General features: G+C 30.3%; 4 protein-coding genes and 1 pseudogene across 5 annotated transcripts, besides 5 other annotated features; 4 read left to right on the forward strand and 1 right to left on the reverse strand.

Annotated features, from left to right (window-relative positions):
* Nucleotides 1-1,361: 1,361 nt before the first annotated feature.
* Nucleotides 1,362-1,399: a mobile genetic element.
* Nucleotides 1,400-6,024: 4,625 nt separating this feature from the next.
* TVAGG3_0778170 (surface antigen family) lies at nt 6,025-7,935 on the forward strand (the record flags this gene model as incomplete). The annotated part of the gene is made up of 1 exon (XM_001313389.1): nt 6,025-7,935. The coding sequence occupies one exon, from the start codon at nt 6,025-6,027 to the stop codon at nt 7,933-7,935; it is 1,911 nt and encodes a 636-aa protein (XP_001313390.1).
* Nucleotides 7,936-8,295: 360 nt separating this feature from the next.
* Nucleotides 8,296-8,454: a mobile genetic element.
* Nucleotides 8,455-8,946: 492 nt separating this feature from the next.
* Nucleotides 8,947-9,756: a mobile genetic element.
* Nucleotides 9,757-10,386: 630 nt separating this feature from the next.
* Nucleotides 10,387-11,023: a mobile genetic element.
* A 518-nt stretch (nt 11,024-11,541) lies between these two features.
* Nucleotides 11,542-12,399: a mobile genetic element.
* Nucleotides 12,123-12,253, forward strand: TVAGG3_0778220 (annotated as a pseudogene). The gene has a single exon. A coding segment is annotated over exon 1 (131 nt).
* Nucleotides 12,400-13,119: 720 nt separating the features above from the next.
* Nucleotides 13,120-13,635, reverse strand: TVAGG3_0778230 (uncharacterized protein; the record flags this gene model as incomplete). Its single annotated transcript, XM_001313388.1, has 1 exon — nt 13,120-13,635. The coding sequence occupies one exon, from the start codon at nt 13,633-13,635 to the stop codon at nt 13,120-13,122; it is 516 nt and encodes a 171-aa protein (XP_001313389.1).
* A 326-nt stretch (nt 13,636-13,961) lies between these two features.
* On the forward strand, nt 13,962-14,336 carry TVAGG3_0778240 (uncharacterized protein; the record flags this gene model as incomplete). The annotated part of the gene is made up of 1 exon (XM_001313387.1): nt 13,962-14,336. One exon carries the CDS (start codon nt 13,962-13,964, stop codon nt 14,334-14,336), a length of 375 nt encoding a protein of 124 aa, XP_001313388.1.
* Nucleotides 14,337-14,368: 32 nt separating this feature from the next.
* TVAGG3_0778250 (uncharacterized protein) lies at nt 14,369-14,734 on the forward strand (the record flags this gene model as incomplete). The annotated part of the gene is made up of 1 exon (XM_051246218.1): nt 14,369-14,734. One exon carries the CDS (start codon nt 14,369-14,371, stop codon nt 14,732-14,734), a length of 366 nt encoding a protein of 121 aa, XP_051081693.1.
* Nucleotides 14,735-14,790: the final 56 nt, after the last annotated feature.

A 14,790-nucleotide genomic window follows, 5' to 3' on the forward strand; every position in this document is an offset into this window, starting at 1 on the left:
TTTTCTACAGATATATAAATATAAGATTTAACGTTTAAGTATCAAAACAACAAAAAACTTATGAATAAAGTCATTTCTACAAAAGAATACTTTAATTGAACATTTAACGATTTTATTCATATTATTGAACAATATTGGATAAAAATCACAAAGATCTGGATAATGATATAGATAGTTATACTTAGATGTCTCTGCATTATTTTCATTAGTATTAATTGGTTCATTAGATGTTAAATTATCATAGAACGAATTTTTAACATTGACTTCAGAATCATAATTGGAATCAAGGTAAAATATTTTTCCATTCCCAAGATTTCCTAATATTGAACATTCATTTAATATCAATTGACCTTGTATATATATAACTCCATTATCATAACTTTCCTGAAAATTCTTCAAAATATTACAATTTTCAAAATTATAAATATATCCGCTTTGTAGAAAAATTATCGTTGTAGCTGAAGCATTATTACTTTCAATAGTAGAATAATTCAGTTTCTCGAAGTTTGGAGAAGAGAGAAGTAGTGCAACATTTTGATAACCAATATTTTTACTTATATTTGTAGTTGAAAATCTCATCTTTCCATAAAATGATAGAAAATAAATGAATCAATTGTTTTACCACATTCACATGCAGAACTTTCATCTACATAGTTTAAGCATTCTGTTGATTCTGTTTTCAATCTACAAAGTGAATGTTGACCAACAAAAGCAGAACAGTTATGGGAACAAAATCTATGTTGGACAATAGAACAGTCACGATTATCAATATTCACAACCGCTCCACTAATATCTGAACTGCAGCTCTCAAAGAAACACTCAGAATGCATGATGTTTGCATTATCTTTAGAATAACTAATAACAGATGTTTTGTGATCTCGAAACATACATTGAAATAAGAATATTTCGTTGTTTGAAAAAGAGAAATCTGGATTGATCTTATTATTAACAAAGTTAGTGTTTTCACTGTGAAAATATAAGTTCCAGACATCTTTTGGAGCATTATCATTATGAATAGTTTTGATTATTTTCAGGCGAATTAATTGACATCGAATTAATTTGAGTGCCCAAATTGGGCAATCAAAAAATTAAGGCTTCTCTCCGGCCAAACAGCTGTATCGTCGTTTGACCTCACATTTTCTCAAGTGCTAATGATTTTTATATATATATATATATATATATAGTGTTTAAGTGGGGAACTTTGATATTTTTTTCCACATCATAGTAGTTTCACTTTTTGCATATGAACTCTATATTGATTCTGGCTAGAAACTAGAGAAATTAAAAATTTTCAATTTTTGGCCCATTAAAAGTACCTTTTTGAAAATAAAAAATATTATTATTAATTATGTGTGATCTTTTGTTGTAAACAGAAATTCATCAAAAGTGACACCTCAGAAAAGCTAAAATATTGAATTTTTGGAACTTTTGATAGAGCACGTTTTTAAATATTAATTAAAGTAAATGTATATTTTGTAAAGATTCTTTTTAATAAAAAAATAAAATCTTGAAGAAGAACACAAAATCTTCTGAAAAATAATATCACATAAACTCATATTATTTTCTAATATATAACTATTTTATATAAAAATCAAATTCAATGATCTTAAAAGCGAAGGATAAACCTCAAAATTGACGAATATAATGAGTGGGAATATAATGCTTATCTATCATAAAACCATATGAAATATCATTTTTGCTTTACGCCTAATTTTTGACGACAATTAGCAAAAAATGTTAAATGTTAACACTCAGTCCATTTGAATATGAAAAATAAAATTGACTTTGATTAAATGTTTTTATTTATCATGCAATTCTTCTTGCGACCAAAGATTTGAATAAAATTTCAAAAAATAAGATAGCTTAAAAAAATAATATACGGTAGTGTTTACTAATAGATGAATAGTATATAAATTCTATTAAAATGGATTTGATCCAAAAAAATATAAAATCAAAAATAATTGTTATAATTTAAATGAAGAAGTAATTCTATTAAAACGATTAGAATCAGAGAACCACAAATGAAAGGAGAAAATTCACATATTAATGAAAACGAACCATTTATCAGACAACGAAATCCAAGACATGTTATATTACATAACACTAAACGAGTTGTCAATCCAGATATTGACATCAGAGAATATATTCCAGCACAATTTTATTTGGACAAGAAATTTTTGAGCAAATTCATTGACATTCATGATTCTGAAGTCCAACAATTTCTGAGACGCCTTGCATGTTTCCATGGTGCTTCATTTGATATTACAGATAACGATGCCAATGCCAATGATAATGATAATGATGATGAATTAATCTATCAAACTGATGATAAAAACAAAAATGAAGAAAATATCAAAGACAAACTTAATTTTATCAAAGAAATCAAAGAATATTTGATTAAATATTCACCACATAAACCAAGAGTTTTCAATAAACCAAACTTGAATTATGATTCCGAAAACTATATATAGATTGTTATATTTAGATGTCTTGATATTATTTTGGTTAGAAGTTATTGGTTTGTTATCATATACTGTTAAATTATCATAGAATGATTTTTTAACAATGACTTGACCATCAAATGGAATATAAAATATTTTTCCTTTTCCAAGATCTCCTAAAAATTAGTCATGTGATTTTATCCCAAGCATATGGGGATTCTAAATTTTTGTCCCTATCGTTATCCCAATTGAATTTTTTTTTGGAATTTAAAAATTTTTTTTCTCCATGTAAACTTAAATTTTAATTTTTACCACTAAAATGCAATATTTCAACAAATTAATGAGTAATAATATTTTAATTTATAATAAATATTATAAATCTCCTCAATTTAATGTAATTATTGTATTAATTTTTGTTGAAAATATAAAATCTTCAAGTAAATGATGTGAATTTAATATTTTTAGAATGTTGTTTAATTGTACTTTATTATAGAGATGTGAAAACTTAAATTTTATAATCCCTGGGATGCACTTTCTTCGATTTTTTTTAAATTTTTGGGATAAATTTTGACATCTTTTTTTTTGCTGGCGACCCCCCGTTTAGGGCATCAAAAAAACATGTTGTTTCGTTTCAAGATCGGGATATGTTGTGAACCCGACTTCTTTCATTAATGAAGTGATTTCTTAAGTTGAATAAAAACAAATTTGATTGAAATTCATACAAAATTTCTTTTTATCATTATTATTTAAGATGCTTTTTTATGTTGAATTGTTAATTTTTTTATTTCCACCTGGGATATTTTGAATTGGGCTAGCCCAATCCCACCTCTCAATTTTCTCTCAATTGGGCAATGGGGATCCCATATAAAATGTATTGTAACAAAATTTTACATGCATAATAAAGTACAATTAAACAACATTCTAAAAATATTAAATCACATCATTTACTGAAGATTTTATATTTTCAACAAAAATTAATACAATAATTACATTAAATTGAGGAGATTTATAATATTTATTATAAATTAAAATATTATTACTCATTAATTTGTTGAAATATTGCATTTTAGTGGTAAAAATTAAAATTTAAGTTTACATGGAGAAAAAAAATTTTTAAATTCCAAAAAAAAATTCAATTGGGATAACGATAGGGACAAAAATTTAGAATCCCCATATGCTTGGGATAAAATCACATGACTACTTTATTATGCATGTAAAATTTTGTTACAATACATTTTATATGGGATCCCCATTGCCCAATTGAGAGAAAATTGAGAGGTGGGATTGGGCTAGCCCAATTCAAAATATCCCAGGTGGAAATAAAAAAATTAACAATTCAACATAAAAAAGCATCTTAAATAATAATGATAAAAAGAAATTTTGTATGAATTTCAATCAAATTTGTTTTTATTCAACTTAAGAAATCACTTCATTAATGAAAGAAGTCGGGTTCACAACATATCCCGATCTTGAAACGAAACAACATGTTTTTTTGATGCCCTAAACGGGGGGTCGCCAGCAAAAAAAAAGATGTCAAAATTTATCCCAAAAATTTAAAAAAAATCGAAGAAAGTGCATCCCAGGGATTATAAAATTTAAGTTTTCACATCTCTACCTAAAATTAAACATCCATTTAATGTCAATTGACCTTGTATCCATATATCTATAACTCCATTATCAGAACTTTCCTGAAAATTCTTCAATATATTACAATTTTCAATATTATATGAATGTTCATTATTTAGAACAATCATTATATGTATCTCCATTTAGAATAATTATCGTTGAATCTGAAGCATCATTACTTTCAATAGTTGAATAATTCAGTTTCTGGAATTTTAAAGAATCAATGTATAGTGTAATATCTTCAGAACCAATATTTTTACTTATATTTGTAGATGAAAATCTCACTTTCCATTGGAATGAGAGAAAATTTTGTCGCCATATGATTTACCACATTCACAAGCAGAACTTTCATTTACATAGTTTAAACATTCTGTATTTCATGTTTTCAATACACAAAATGAGTGTTGACCAGCAGAAGAAGCAGAACATTTATGGGAACAAAATCTATGTTGGACAATAGAACTATCACAATAAATATGCACAGCAGCTCCATTACTAGAACTACAACTATCAAAAAAAACACTCAGAATGCATGATTTTGGCATTATCTTTAGAATAACTAATAACAGATGCTTTGTAATCTCGAAACATGCATTGGAATAGAAATAATACATTATTTAAAAGAAAGTAAACAGTATTTCTCCTATTTTTAAGAAAGTCCTGGTTATTAACAAAGTTGGTGTTTTCACTCTCAAAATATTAGTTCCAGATATCTTTTGGAACGTTATCATTATTAATGACTCCAACTATTTTCCTTAGTATATATATATATAACAACAAAAATTCGAAATTTAAAGTTTGGCAGTGGAGAGTGATTCAATAATGTACATATGACATATTTCAACTTTTTCGACTTTTTTGAAATCATTCTTTGTTATATAACGAAATTTTACGGATTGCAATAAAAAATTGAAAAGCATGAACAAAAATGATAAATATAATATATACATTTTATTGGCACTTCAAAAGATCCTAGAATCAAAACAATTTTAAATAATTATAATATTTTCAATATTTGGGAGAATATTCATTTTTAAAAATAATATTATATTCTGCATTTTTATGCCGTAATTAATATGATTTCAAAGATAGTCATGAATATTTCATGTCTTTTGAGTTAGCAGGCTTGTCACAGAAAATAATTGACATCAAAAAAAGTGAATTTCAGTTTTCAATTTTATTGAGGAAAAAAAATAAGACTCAAGTTTTTCAATAAAAACCCTACTTTTTAGCAAGAATCTGTGAATAGTAACAAAATTTCTTGAACATTAAAATGAATAGACTATCATCATCTTCGACGAATCACTGTTCAAGAAAGATCTGTAAAACTCCAACATTTGAATGATATTGAAGATATTTAAAAGAATCAAGAAAATGAAAACAAAGGAAAGTAAAACTTGGAATAGTTTAATCTATGCATGCATGTTTCTCTTAAGTAAAACGATAGAAGATGTTTGGTCTTTGGCAATTTTTTTTGTCGAAATTGAACCTTTAAATCCTAAATGATAGAATATTGTACTCTACTAATAGAGTTACAAATATTGAGATCAAATCTAGGTGTGAGATTATTTTTGGACAACTTGGTCCATCGAATTGTGGAAGTCATGCTTTCGAAGGGAGCAGACGCACTCTCAAATCGGTTACATTTCAAGAGAATTCCAAACTTAATACAATCAGCGACTGTGCATTTTATGGATGTACGGAACTTAATGCAATTGATTTTTCAAACTGTAAATTTCTTACAACAATCAACACTTATGCATTCTTTAATTGTCATTCACTAACAAATATATCTTTACCATCTTCAGTACGAGTTTTGTCAAAATACTGTTTCATTTATTGTTCAAATCTTGAAAATGTTTTCATTTCATCAGATTCTGAATTGCGAACAATAGATTCTGGATGTTTTAAAGGAACAATTCTTAAAAATCTTTTTATTCCAAAATACGTCTCATTGATGTATGCAAATAGAGATTCCCCAGAACCACTTCAATCAATTCAATGCGATGAACTAAGTGAATTTTTTACTTCAGTGAATGGGGTTTTATATACAAAAGATAAAAAATCACTAGTTTTCTTTCCGAGAAATCACTCCAAATCATTCATACTGCCAGACTTTATTGAAAATATTGGATATTATGCATTCGGAAATTCTTTGATCGAATCCATTACTTTCACACCAAACGTCAAAACAATTGAAGCATATGCATTTAAAGGCTCGTTATTAAAATCATTAAATCTTCCGGCTTTCATTAATTTAAATAATTATGGACAATTTCAAAACTGCCAAAACCTAAATGAAATAACAATAGAGAATGGAGTCACAACAATTAGCCCAACATGTTTCATGGGGGCAAATATATCTTGTATTGTATTTCCAAATACATTAAGATTTATTGGTATCAATGCTTTTGCAAATTGTTATAATCTGATTAATGTAACTATCCCCAGGTCAGTTACAGATTTAGGTGGTAGATGTTTCTCTTCGCATACCAACATTACTTTTGAAGAAGGATCTCGATTCATAAGAGATGATCAAAATCTAATATATAATTCAAGAACAACCCTGTCTTTATGTTTGAGCGAGAAAGAATCATATACAATACCAGAAGATGTTGAAAGGATTTATGACAACCTTTTTAGTGAAAATGATAATCTCAAAACTATTGTTTTTGAAGGTGAATCGAAGCTTAAAGCGATAAATGGTGCAGCATTTTCTAATTGCAGAAATCTAACAAATATTATTCTTCCGAATTCTCTTGAAATTATTGGTCCAGCCGCATTTTTAGGTTGCACATCCATCAGAACAATAAAATTTGGAAATAAACTGAAAACAATATTGGGTACAGCATTTTGTGGTTGTACAAGTCTTGAAACGATCGAATTTTCAGAATGTGAAAATGCAACAATTCGAGAAAGTGTTTTTATTAATTGTAAGAATCTCAAAAATATAATTTTCTCAAATAATATAACATTAATTCAGAATTCATGTTTAGTGAATTGTTGGTCGTTGAGAGAAATTGTTTTCCCATCTTCATTAGAGAAAATTGATACATATGCATTCAGTAACACAGGAATCATAAACATCACATTCCCATCAGAATCTAAACTGACATCTATTGGTTTGGGCTGTTTCAGCAAATGTGTTAATCTTTCACACATCACACTTCCTCCAAATGTCAAACAGATCGGATCCAACTGCTTCGAGAACACGAACATCACAACTTTTACAGTTCCAAATAACACCGAATACATGTCAGACTATGTCTTCAAAGGATGCACAAACCTCGTCAAGTTCACAATTCCATCAGATTGCTCTCTTCGAAACATCGGTAATTTGTTCTTCGAAGGATGTTCATCTCTGTCTGTCATCGAGTGTCCACGAAGTGACTACTTCGCAGTCGATGTCGGTGCTCTTTACAACAAATCAGAGACTGTCCTCATCTGCTTCCCTCCCGCGTCGCAGATCAAATTCTTCAATCTCCCGCAGACACTTCGCACTAGATCATCAGGTGCATTCATCGGTTGTAGAAATCTCATCAGCATCTCTATCCCAGACGACTCCGTTCGGATCATTAAACAATATGCGTTCGCAAACTGCTCTTCACTGACAGCAATCAACATCCCTAATTGCGTCGAGAACGTCGAAAGTTCTATCTTCTTCGGATGTGATCATCTTAGGTGTGGAGTCATCATCGAGAACAGGTCAATTTCATTTATTCGTAAAATCATTTCTGAATGCCTTCTTAACCCGAAAGCGATATTCTCATGTGACTTTCTTACATGCCAATGCAGAATCATCAACAGTGAAATCACACAATCACTTCTCTATGCATTCACTATTATTCTATATGTAGGATTATTATAAAAATTTTATTTTTATTTTATTTTTAAATTTTTATTTCAAATTATAAATTTCTATGATATAAGAAGTTGAATAAATAATAGTCAAAATTGAAGATTATATTGCATACATTTTTTATTTTGTAAACAAGCGTGTCATGCAGAAATGAGAATTCGTATGAAATATGAGTCGCATTGATTGCAAATCATGGGATCTATAATGAAACATATGCTTCGTTTCGACTATTAGTATGTATTATATACATGGTTAAGGGATTGAAAGTATTGTAAAAAATGACAACTTTACATCTGTAAAGTGTCAGAATTTTTTTTAAAAAAATTGCCTATCCGAGTTTTTTATGGGCGATTGTTCCTTAGGAAACATATATTTATAATATATGCATCATAAAGAACAATTCCCTCACTGAAGTGAGAAAACTTGTTCGCAATAATTGCGAATTGTGAATAAGTTTTCTGACCTTTGACAGTATACTAAACGCTATGAGGTACTGATTATATATCAGCGCCTCATAGCCTTTAGTTTTCAGTAGATAATTAGGAAACTTTGTCAGGTATCATTAAAATTATGATTAAAATTCCTGAACGAAAACTATCAAAAGCAAGTCATAAAAAATATAAATATAAGATTCATAATGTAAAAAGGGTGCGTGCGAAGCATCGATGGAATAATTTCAAAAAAGATTCAAATTTAAAGAGAATACGGCAATATTTTTAAACAAAATTTTGGGGGATATCTCGACATGTTTAGTTTAGTTATAGCCTCAAATTGAAGATAATGTAGCAATGATCATGAGCCTTAAAAAGGCACATTTCTCTCATTTTGCTGATACTGCCGCATGAATGTACCTTTCCTCGAAAATTAAGCCCCCGATTTTCAATCAATAATATTAATAATAAAAACTAATTTCACTCGAAAATATCCTTAAAGAAACCAGTTCGTGATAGGTAAAAAATTCGGCTATCTTTTGGATAATAAAATAAATTATAAGAATTTTCAAAATCAAAAGCTTTGATGTTATAGACCGAAAATAGATTTTTTCGGTTTTCTCTTCAAATAATTGAAAGAATGATACTATTATAGGTTTATTATATTATATAGCATATAATCATGCTATAGCCGAAAATTATAAGTTTTGAGAAGATTGAATATAACACAAATAAATTTGAATGTAAGTTAAATTGCTTGTTGTTTTTAATAGCTATTTAATGAGAAATCCAATATTGCAAAATTCAAATTGAATGATTGAAAGAACAGAAAAAGTCATTCTTTTCAATTTCGAATATGTTTCATTGTATTTATAATTATATGGCAAATAAGATATTTAAACTTGATTTTTGAAGGAAAATTCACAAAATTGAATAAATTCGAATAATTTTTATTCAAAAATAAACTAGTTATTTGAGTTTAATACTAATTATCTATTCAAACTACAAAGTTTGTAATTTAAAATATTTTGTGAGATCAGATTGAATTAATTCAAGGTTCTTTTCAATTAATATTAATAACCATATTACGCATTTTCGAACATTCTAAACCAAATATATAAAAATGGGAGACGAATGTTAAATTTGCTAGACATGGGGGAGTTGTCTGCAAAGTTTTAGCTCTTATCTCTAACAAAAAATTAATTTTAAAAAAAATGACCGAATACGTTTCACAGCGAGAAAAAAATAAAAGGCAAGATAGAATTTTCTAGACATAAAGAAGTTGTTTACCGAGTTTTAGCTCTTATCTCTAACAAAAAATTAATTTTTAAAAAAATGACCGAATACGTTTCACAGCGAGAAAAAAATAAAAGGCAAGATAGAATTTTCTAGACATAAATGTTGCATGCTAAGTAGTGTCAACGATAGAAATTGAGATCCTATTAATCGTCGAGGAAGTACGATTATTTTTTGGGCGAAAAGTATCTTAAAATATGATTATTAATATGTTTTTAAAATAAAAAATTTGAAAGTTAATTTGAGATTCTCATATAATTTTTTGAATGAAAAAAATAAATATAGTCTATATGAGTTCTTGAATAATCACACTTGAGATATATCTAAAAAATAATTAAAAATAGAGTTTGAGAAGACTTTTCAAGGTGTAATGAAAAGTGTGATATAGAAAATAATTATAGATATTTTAATTTTATATATTGTGCTAAGCATTATATTAAATTTTTAGGAAAAACACTTTTCATAAGTATTCAATATTTGAAAATACGCTCCAAAAAAGAATAGATTCTTTTATATTCGCTTATATAAAAGGAGACTCTCTATCAGATGCGAATGCCTGAATTCAGCACCTCTGATAGAGAGTTTCCTCTTATATAAGCAAATCTTTTTCATTCGTTTTTGTTAATATAAAAAAAAATATCTACCAATATGAGAAATTAAACCCTGCGAGGCACCAGTCTAGAACTGGCACTTCGCAGGGTTGAATTTCTCTTGATAAAATACAATAATCAAATGCTCCAAAGTTTTCAAATTTTTATTAGGAATAGGAGCCTACAAAGCACTGATTATATATCAGTGCCTGGTAGGCTCCTATTCCTTCTCTAAATGGGAGAAACTTTGTTTGAATAAGATAACATGCGAACAAAGTTTCTCCCATTTAGAGTGGGATTTGGAGGGTGAGAGGTACATAGATAGACTATGTATCTCTCACCCTCCAATTCCCTCGGGAAAGTTCGAAAACTCGGTCGCAATTGCATCTGATTGCGACCGAGTTTTCGAACTTTCTATTAGGAATAGGAGCCTACAATGCACTGATTATATATCAGTGCCTGGTAGGCTCCTATTCCTTCTCTAAATGGGAGAAACTTTGTTTGAATAAGATAACATGCGAACAAAGTTTCTCCCATTTAGAGTGGGGTTTGGAGGGTGAGAGGTACATAGATAGACTATGTATCTCTCACCCTCCAATTCCCTCGGGAAAGTTCGAAAACTTTGGTGCAATCAGCAACGATTGCACCAAAGTTTTTGCGTTTAATTGAAGGAATTGCTCTTTATGATATATACAGTTACAATGCATATATCATAAGGAGCAATTCCTTCCAGATATCTGGCAAACTTGCTCGCAATGGTTCACAATTGCGAACAAGTTTTGTCATTTGTCAAGAGAAATTAAACCCTGCGAAGCGCCAGTTCTAGACTGGTGCCTCGCAGGGTTTAATTTCTCATATTGGTAGATTTTGATGTTTTTATATTAACAATAACTCATGAAAAAGATCCGCTTATATAAGAGGAAACTCTCTATCAGAGGTGCTGAATTCATGCATTCGCATCTGATAGAGAGTTTCCTTTTATATAAGCAAATATAAGAGAATCTATTTTTTTGGACCGTATTCTCAAATATTGAATACTTATGAAAAGTGTTTTTTTTCTAAAAATCTCAGAATATATTTACAATAGTAAAATAAATAAGATATTTAAATTTATTTTTAAATGCTTTTTTTTATATGAGATTCTCAAAAGTTATATCAAAAGTCTGTTTTTTCTAAAATCTAATATCATAATCTATTTCTCATTTTAAGTACATCTTAATTCATTTTATTTTCTATATTTTTTCAATATTTTTGAGGGAATTGTGTTGCTTCCCCGACGATAAAATTGAGAGGTTTACACATTGACACTACTTAGCATGCAACATTTAGATGTTTCAAAATTTTTTTTACAAAATCAATTTAGCTTACAGAATATCCCATTGCCTAAAGGCAAGAAAGGTCGTAGGGTCAATACCTACGACCAAATCAAAGCTCTTGCTGTGATACATGACCACTGGGCCTTTCCCTGTGGTCAAACAAAACAATGGAAACGTTTGAAATTACAACAAATTGATGTATCTTATAGAGAAGTACGCAGATACTTCAAAGAAAATCATTTCACCAAGACGCGATTAGAGCATGCCGGGCCAGAAACAGCAGTAAGATATTGGGCGCTTTCACCCAATCTTATCTGGCACGCAGATGTTCATTATTTTAGGGGTGTTCGTGGCCAATATATTTATGGCATAATCGACGATTTTAGCCGCAAAGTCCTAGCGTGTATACAAATACCAGATATGCTGGCAGCGACGACAGCGAACGTTGCGGCTTCCGCCTTCATTGAATTTGGCGCCCCTTATTGTTTCTGGACCGACAACGGTTCAGAAAATAGGGGCGCCTTTCAAGATCTACTTGATCTTTGGGGCGTCCAATGGCGGCATACAGACTCTCATTCTCCCTACCAAAATGGGAAGATTGAGAGATTCTGGCCGACATTGGAGCGCTGCCAAAGCATTCAGGCTATTCCTGCCTTTATTTGGAAGTACAATAATAACACACCGCATGAAGATCTCCCAATTAATCCATTAACTGGAACAAATTACACGCCAAATCAAATGTATCAGCTGAAACCGAAATACACAAATGCAGATACAGAAAGGTTGTGGCAAATATTGGATACAGATACAGGCATGACCGCTGTTGACACATTCACAGCGTAATAATAAACATAATTTTTTAATTTCATTTTTAACAAGTTTTTTTAAATGTATGTAATGAATAATTCATTAGAATATGATAATGCACATTGTAACAGAATAGAACAATCACCAAATTTTTTTTGAAATTAAAAAATAAAAGTAAAAAGTATAAAGTAATCTAACCAAAAAAGATATTTAAAAGAATTTTGGAAAAAACAGAATAAGGATAATGATATTATTTTAGATACACAATCGATGTACTGAAGAATAATCCGGTAAAATGATGATATAAAAAGTAGTATATGATGCGGGTTGTGTGACTTTTTTTGTAATCGTAAGAATTCTCACATAATTGAATGATTTTTGAACATACTTCCGAATAGCAGATTTTAAAAATTTATGAATAATTTATAAAAAGTTTTTATTCCTACAATTCCTATATTACCATTAATAAAAAGAATATATTTTATAATAGTTTCATTTCGAACATGTTAAAATTTATCTGCATTTCGAAAAATTTTATTATAAATGATAATATAATTTATTAAATTAATATATAACTTATGAATTTTTACTTTTTGTATGAAATAAAATTTAGTATTAATAAAGTTATAAAATAAATTGGTGCATGTTAGATGTAAATAAGATATAAAAAGGTGTTTATTCGTATTATTTCAGGTGATTGTAAACAATTAATTATATATGAGCAATGCTCAAATTAGTAAGTTTTTAGTCTGATTAGATCTCATCAGGACAAGCACTGAGGATAAAGTCTATTAGTTGTGTCTTGGTTTTGATGAGAGGAACAGCGGTCATCAGGAGATCACGCTTGTTGGAGCCAATTGGTGTACGACCCTTCCAATTGTGCATAGATCTGAGTGCTGATATGGTAAAGAACTCAAGGACAAAGAGTCTTTGAGACTTTGTAAGGTACTCGTCTTGGTCTTTTTCTTCTTGGATGGTCTTCGTCGAAGCTGAGGATTTGATTTCTTGAGCTTCAATCGGATCATACTCTTCGTCTTTTCTTAATGTAAGTTGTTCACGCTTGTAGTCGTTTCTGAGGACATTGAGACCGGCTTCGAGCTCTTGTGCTTTCTTCGGAGATTGAGAGAAGTGCATCTGTTGTTGGCTCTGCATCTGCTGCATCATCTGCATTTGCTGTTGCATCATCTGTGTCATTATCTGCATCATGTCTTGAGCTGGTGCAGATGTCGCTGGTGCAGGTGTCGCTGGTGTTGAATCTTCTTGGGACATTTGATCTACGGTTAGAACAATAAGTAACGGTTAAACTTCTACTGGTAAAGTTTATACTGGCAGAACTTCTACTGGTAGAGTTTATACTGGCAGAACTTCTACTGGTAGAGTTTACACTGGCAGAACTTCTACTGGTAGAGTTTATACTGGCAGAACTTCTACTGTTTCCCTCAAAATTGAATACTTTAGCAGAACTTCTACTGGTAGAGTTTATACTGGCAGAACTTCTACTGGTAGAGTTTATACTGGCAGAACTTCTACTGGCAGAACTTCTACTGGTAGAGTTTATACTGGCAGAACTTCTACTGGCAGAATTTCTACTGGTTATGACCGAGCTTCACCCATGTTCTGCTTACCTCTACAACACATTAAAGTCCAAGAGAACAATCCTTCTTACAAAGATCTCCAGACGACAGATTCAAAGGCTTGAATCAGCAGCAGGTGTCATTCTCAGCTTCGACTCAGAACTTAAAGATAAGAAAGATATTTTAGATTCAAAACGAGAGAGTCTTGCTGCTTTTTTGCAGAAGCACCCATGGATCAACATAGATCTACTCTCTCCATATAATACTCTCGTAGAAACATTCCTTACATATAGGCAGCTGCTTGACAGGACTGACCAAAACCTTCTTGTTGAGTGTGACGGTTCATTAGGTCCCACGGACCATCAGATCATACCAGTTGATCCCCCTCAAGAATAAATACCCCCTTTTTTAAACTACTAATATTTTTCATGTCTGATCATGTTAAGATCTCTCCGGAAAATATTACTCCTTGGTCAAAAGAGGAGTTCCAAACACTCCTAGATTCCATAGAGAATGATCTCGACGATGAAATGCTTGGTGCCCAAATAGCGATCAGAGTCAAACTTGGAGAAACAAGAGAAAACGTGAAGAAACTCAAAGAAAAGCTTACAGAACTTACTGAAATCGATGTTTATTATCGAAGTATCGAAAGATCTCTTACCAAACTCAAAAAGCAAGACCAATGCCTCGTGGTTATCGTTCAGAAACTTGCACTGATGAGAAATACATATCACGAATACCTCCATGTGAGAGATTTACCATCTTATAGCACTCCAGAGGTCAACTTTTCATAATTAACTCCAATACTCACTGATACACAAGTTGTGATCGAAGGAATGCTTCCTACCTA

The sequence above is a fragment of the Trichomonas vaginalis genome, chromosome VI (assembly GCF_026262505.1).
Source record: "Trichomonas vaginalis G3 chromosome VI, whole genome shotgun sequence".
NCBI classification, from domain to species: Eukaryota; Parabasalia; order Trichomonadida; family Trichomonadidae; genus Trichomonas; species Trichomonas vaginalis.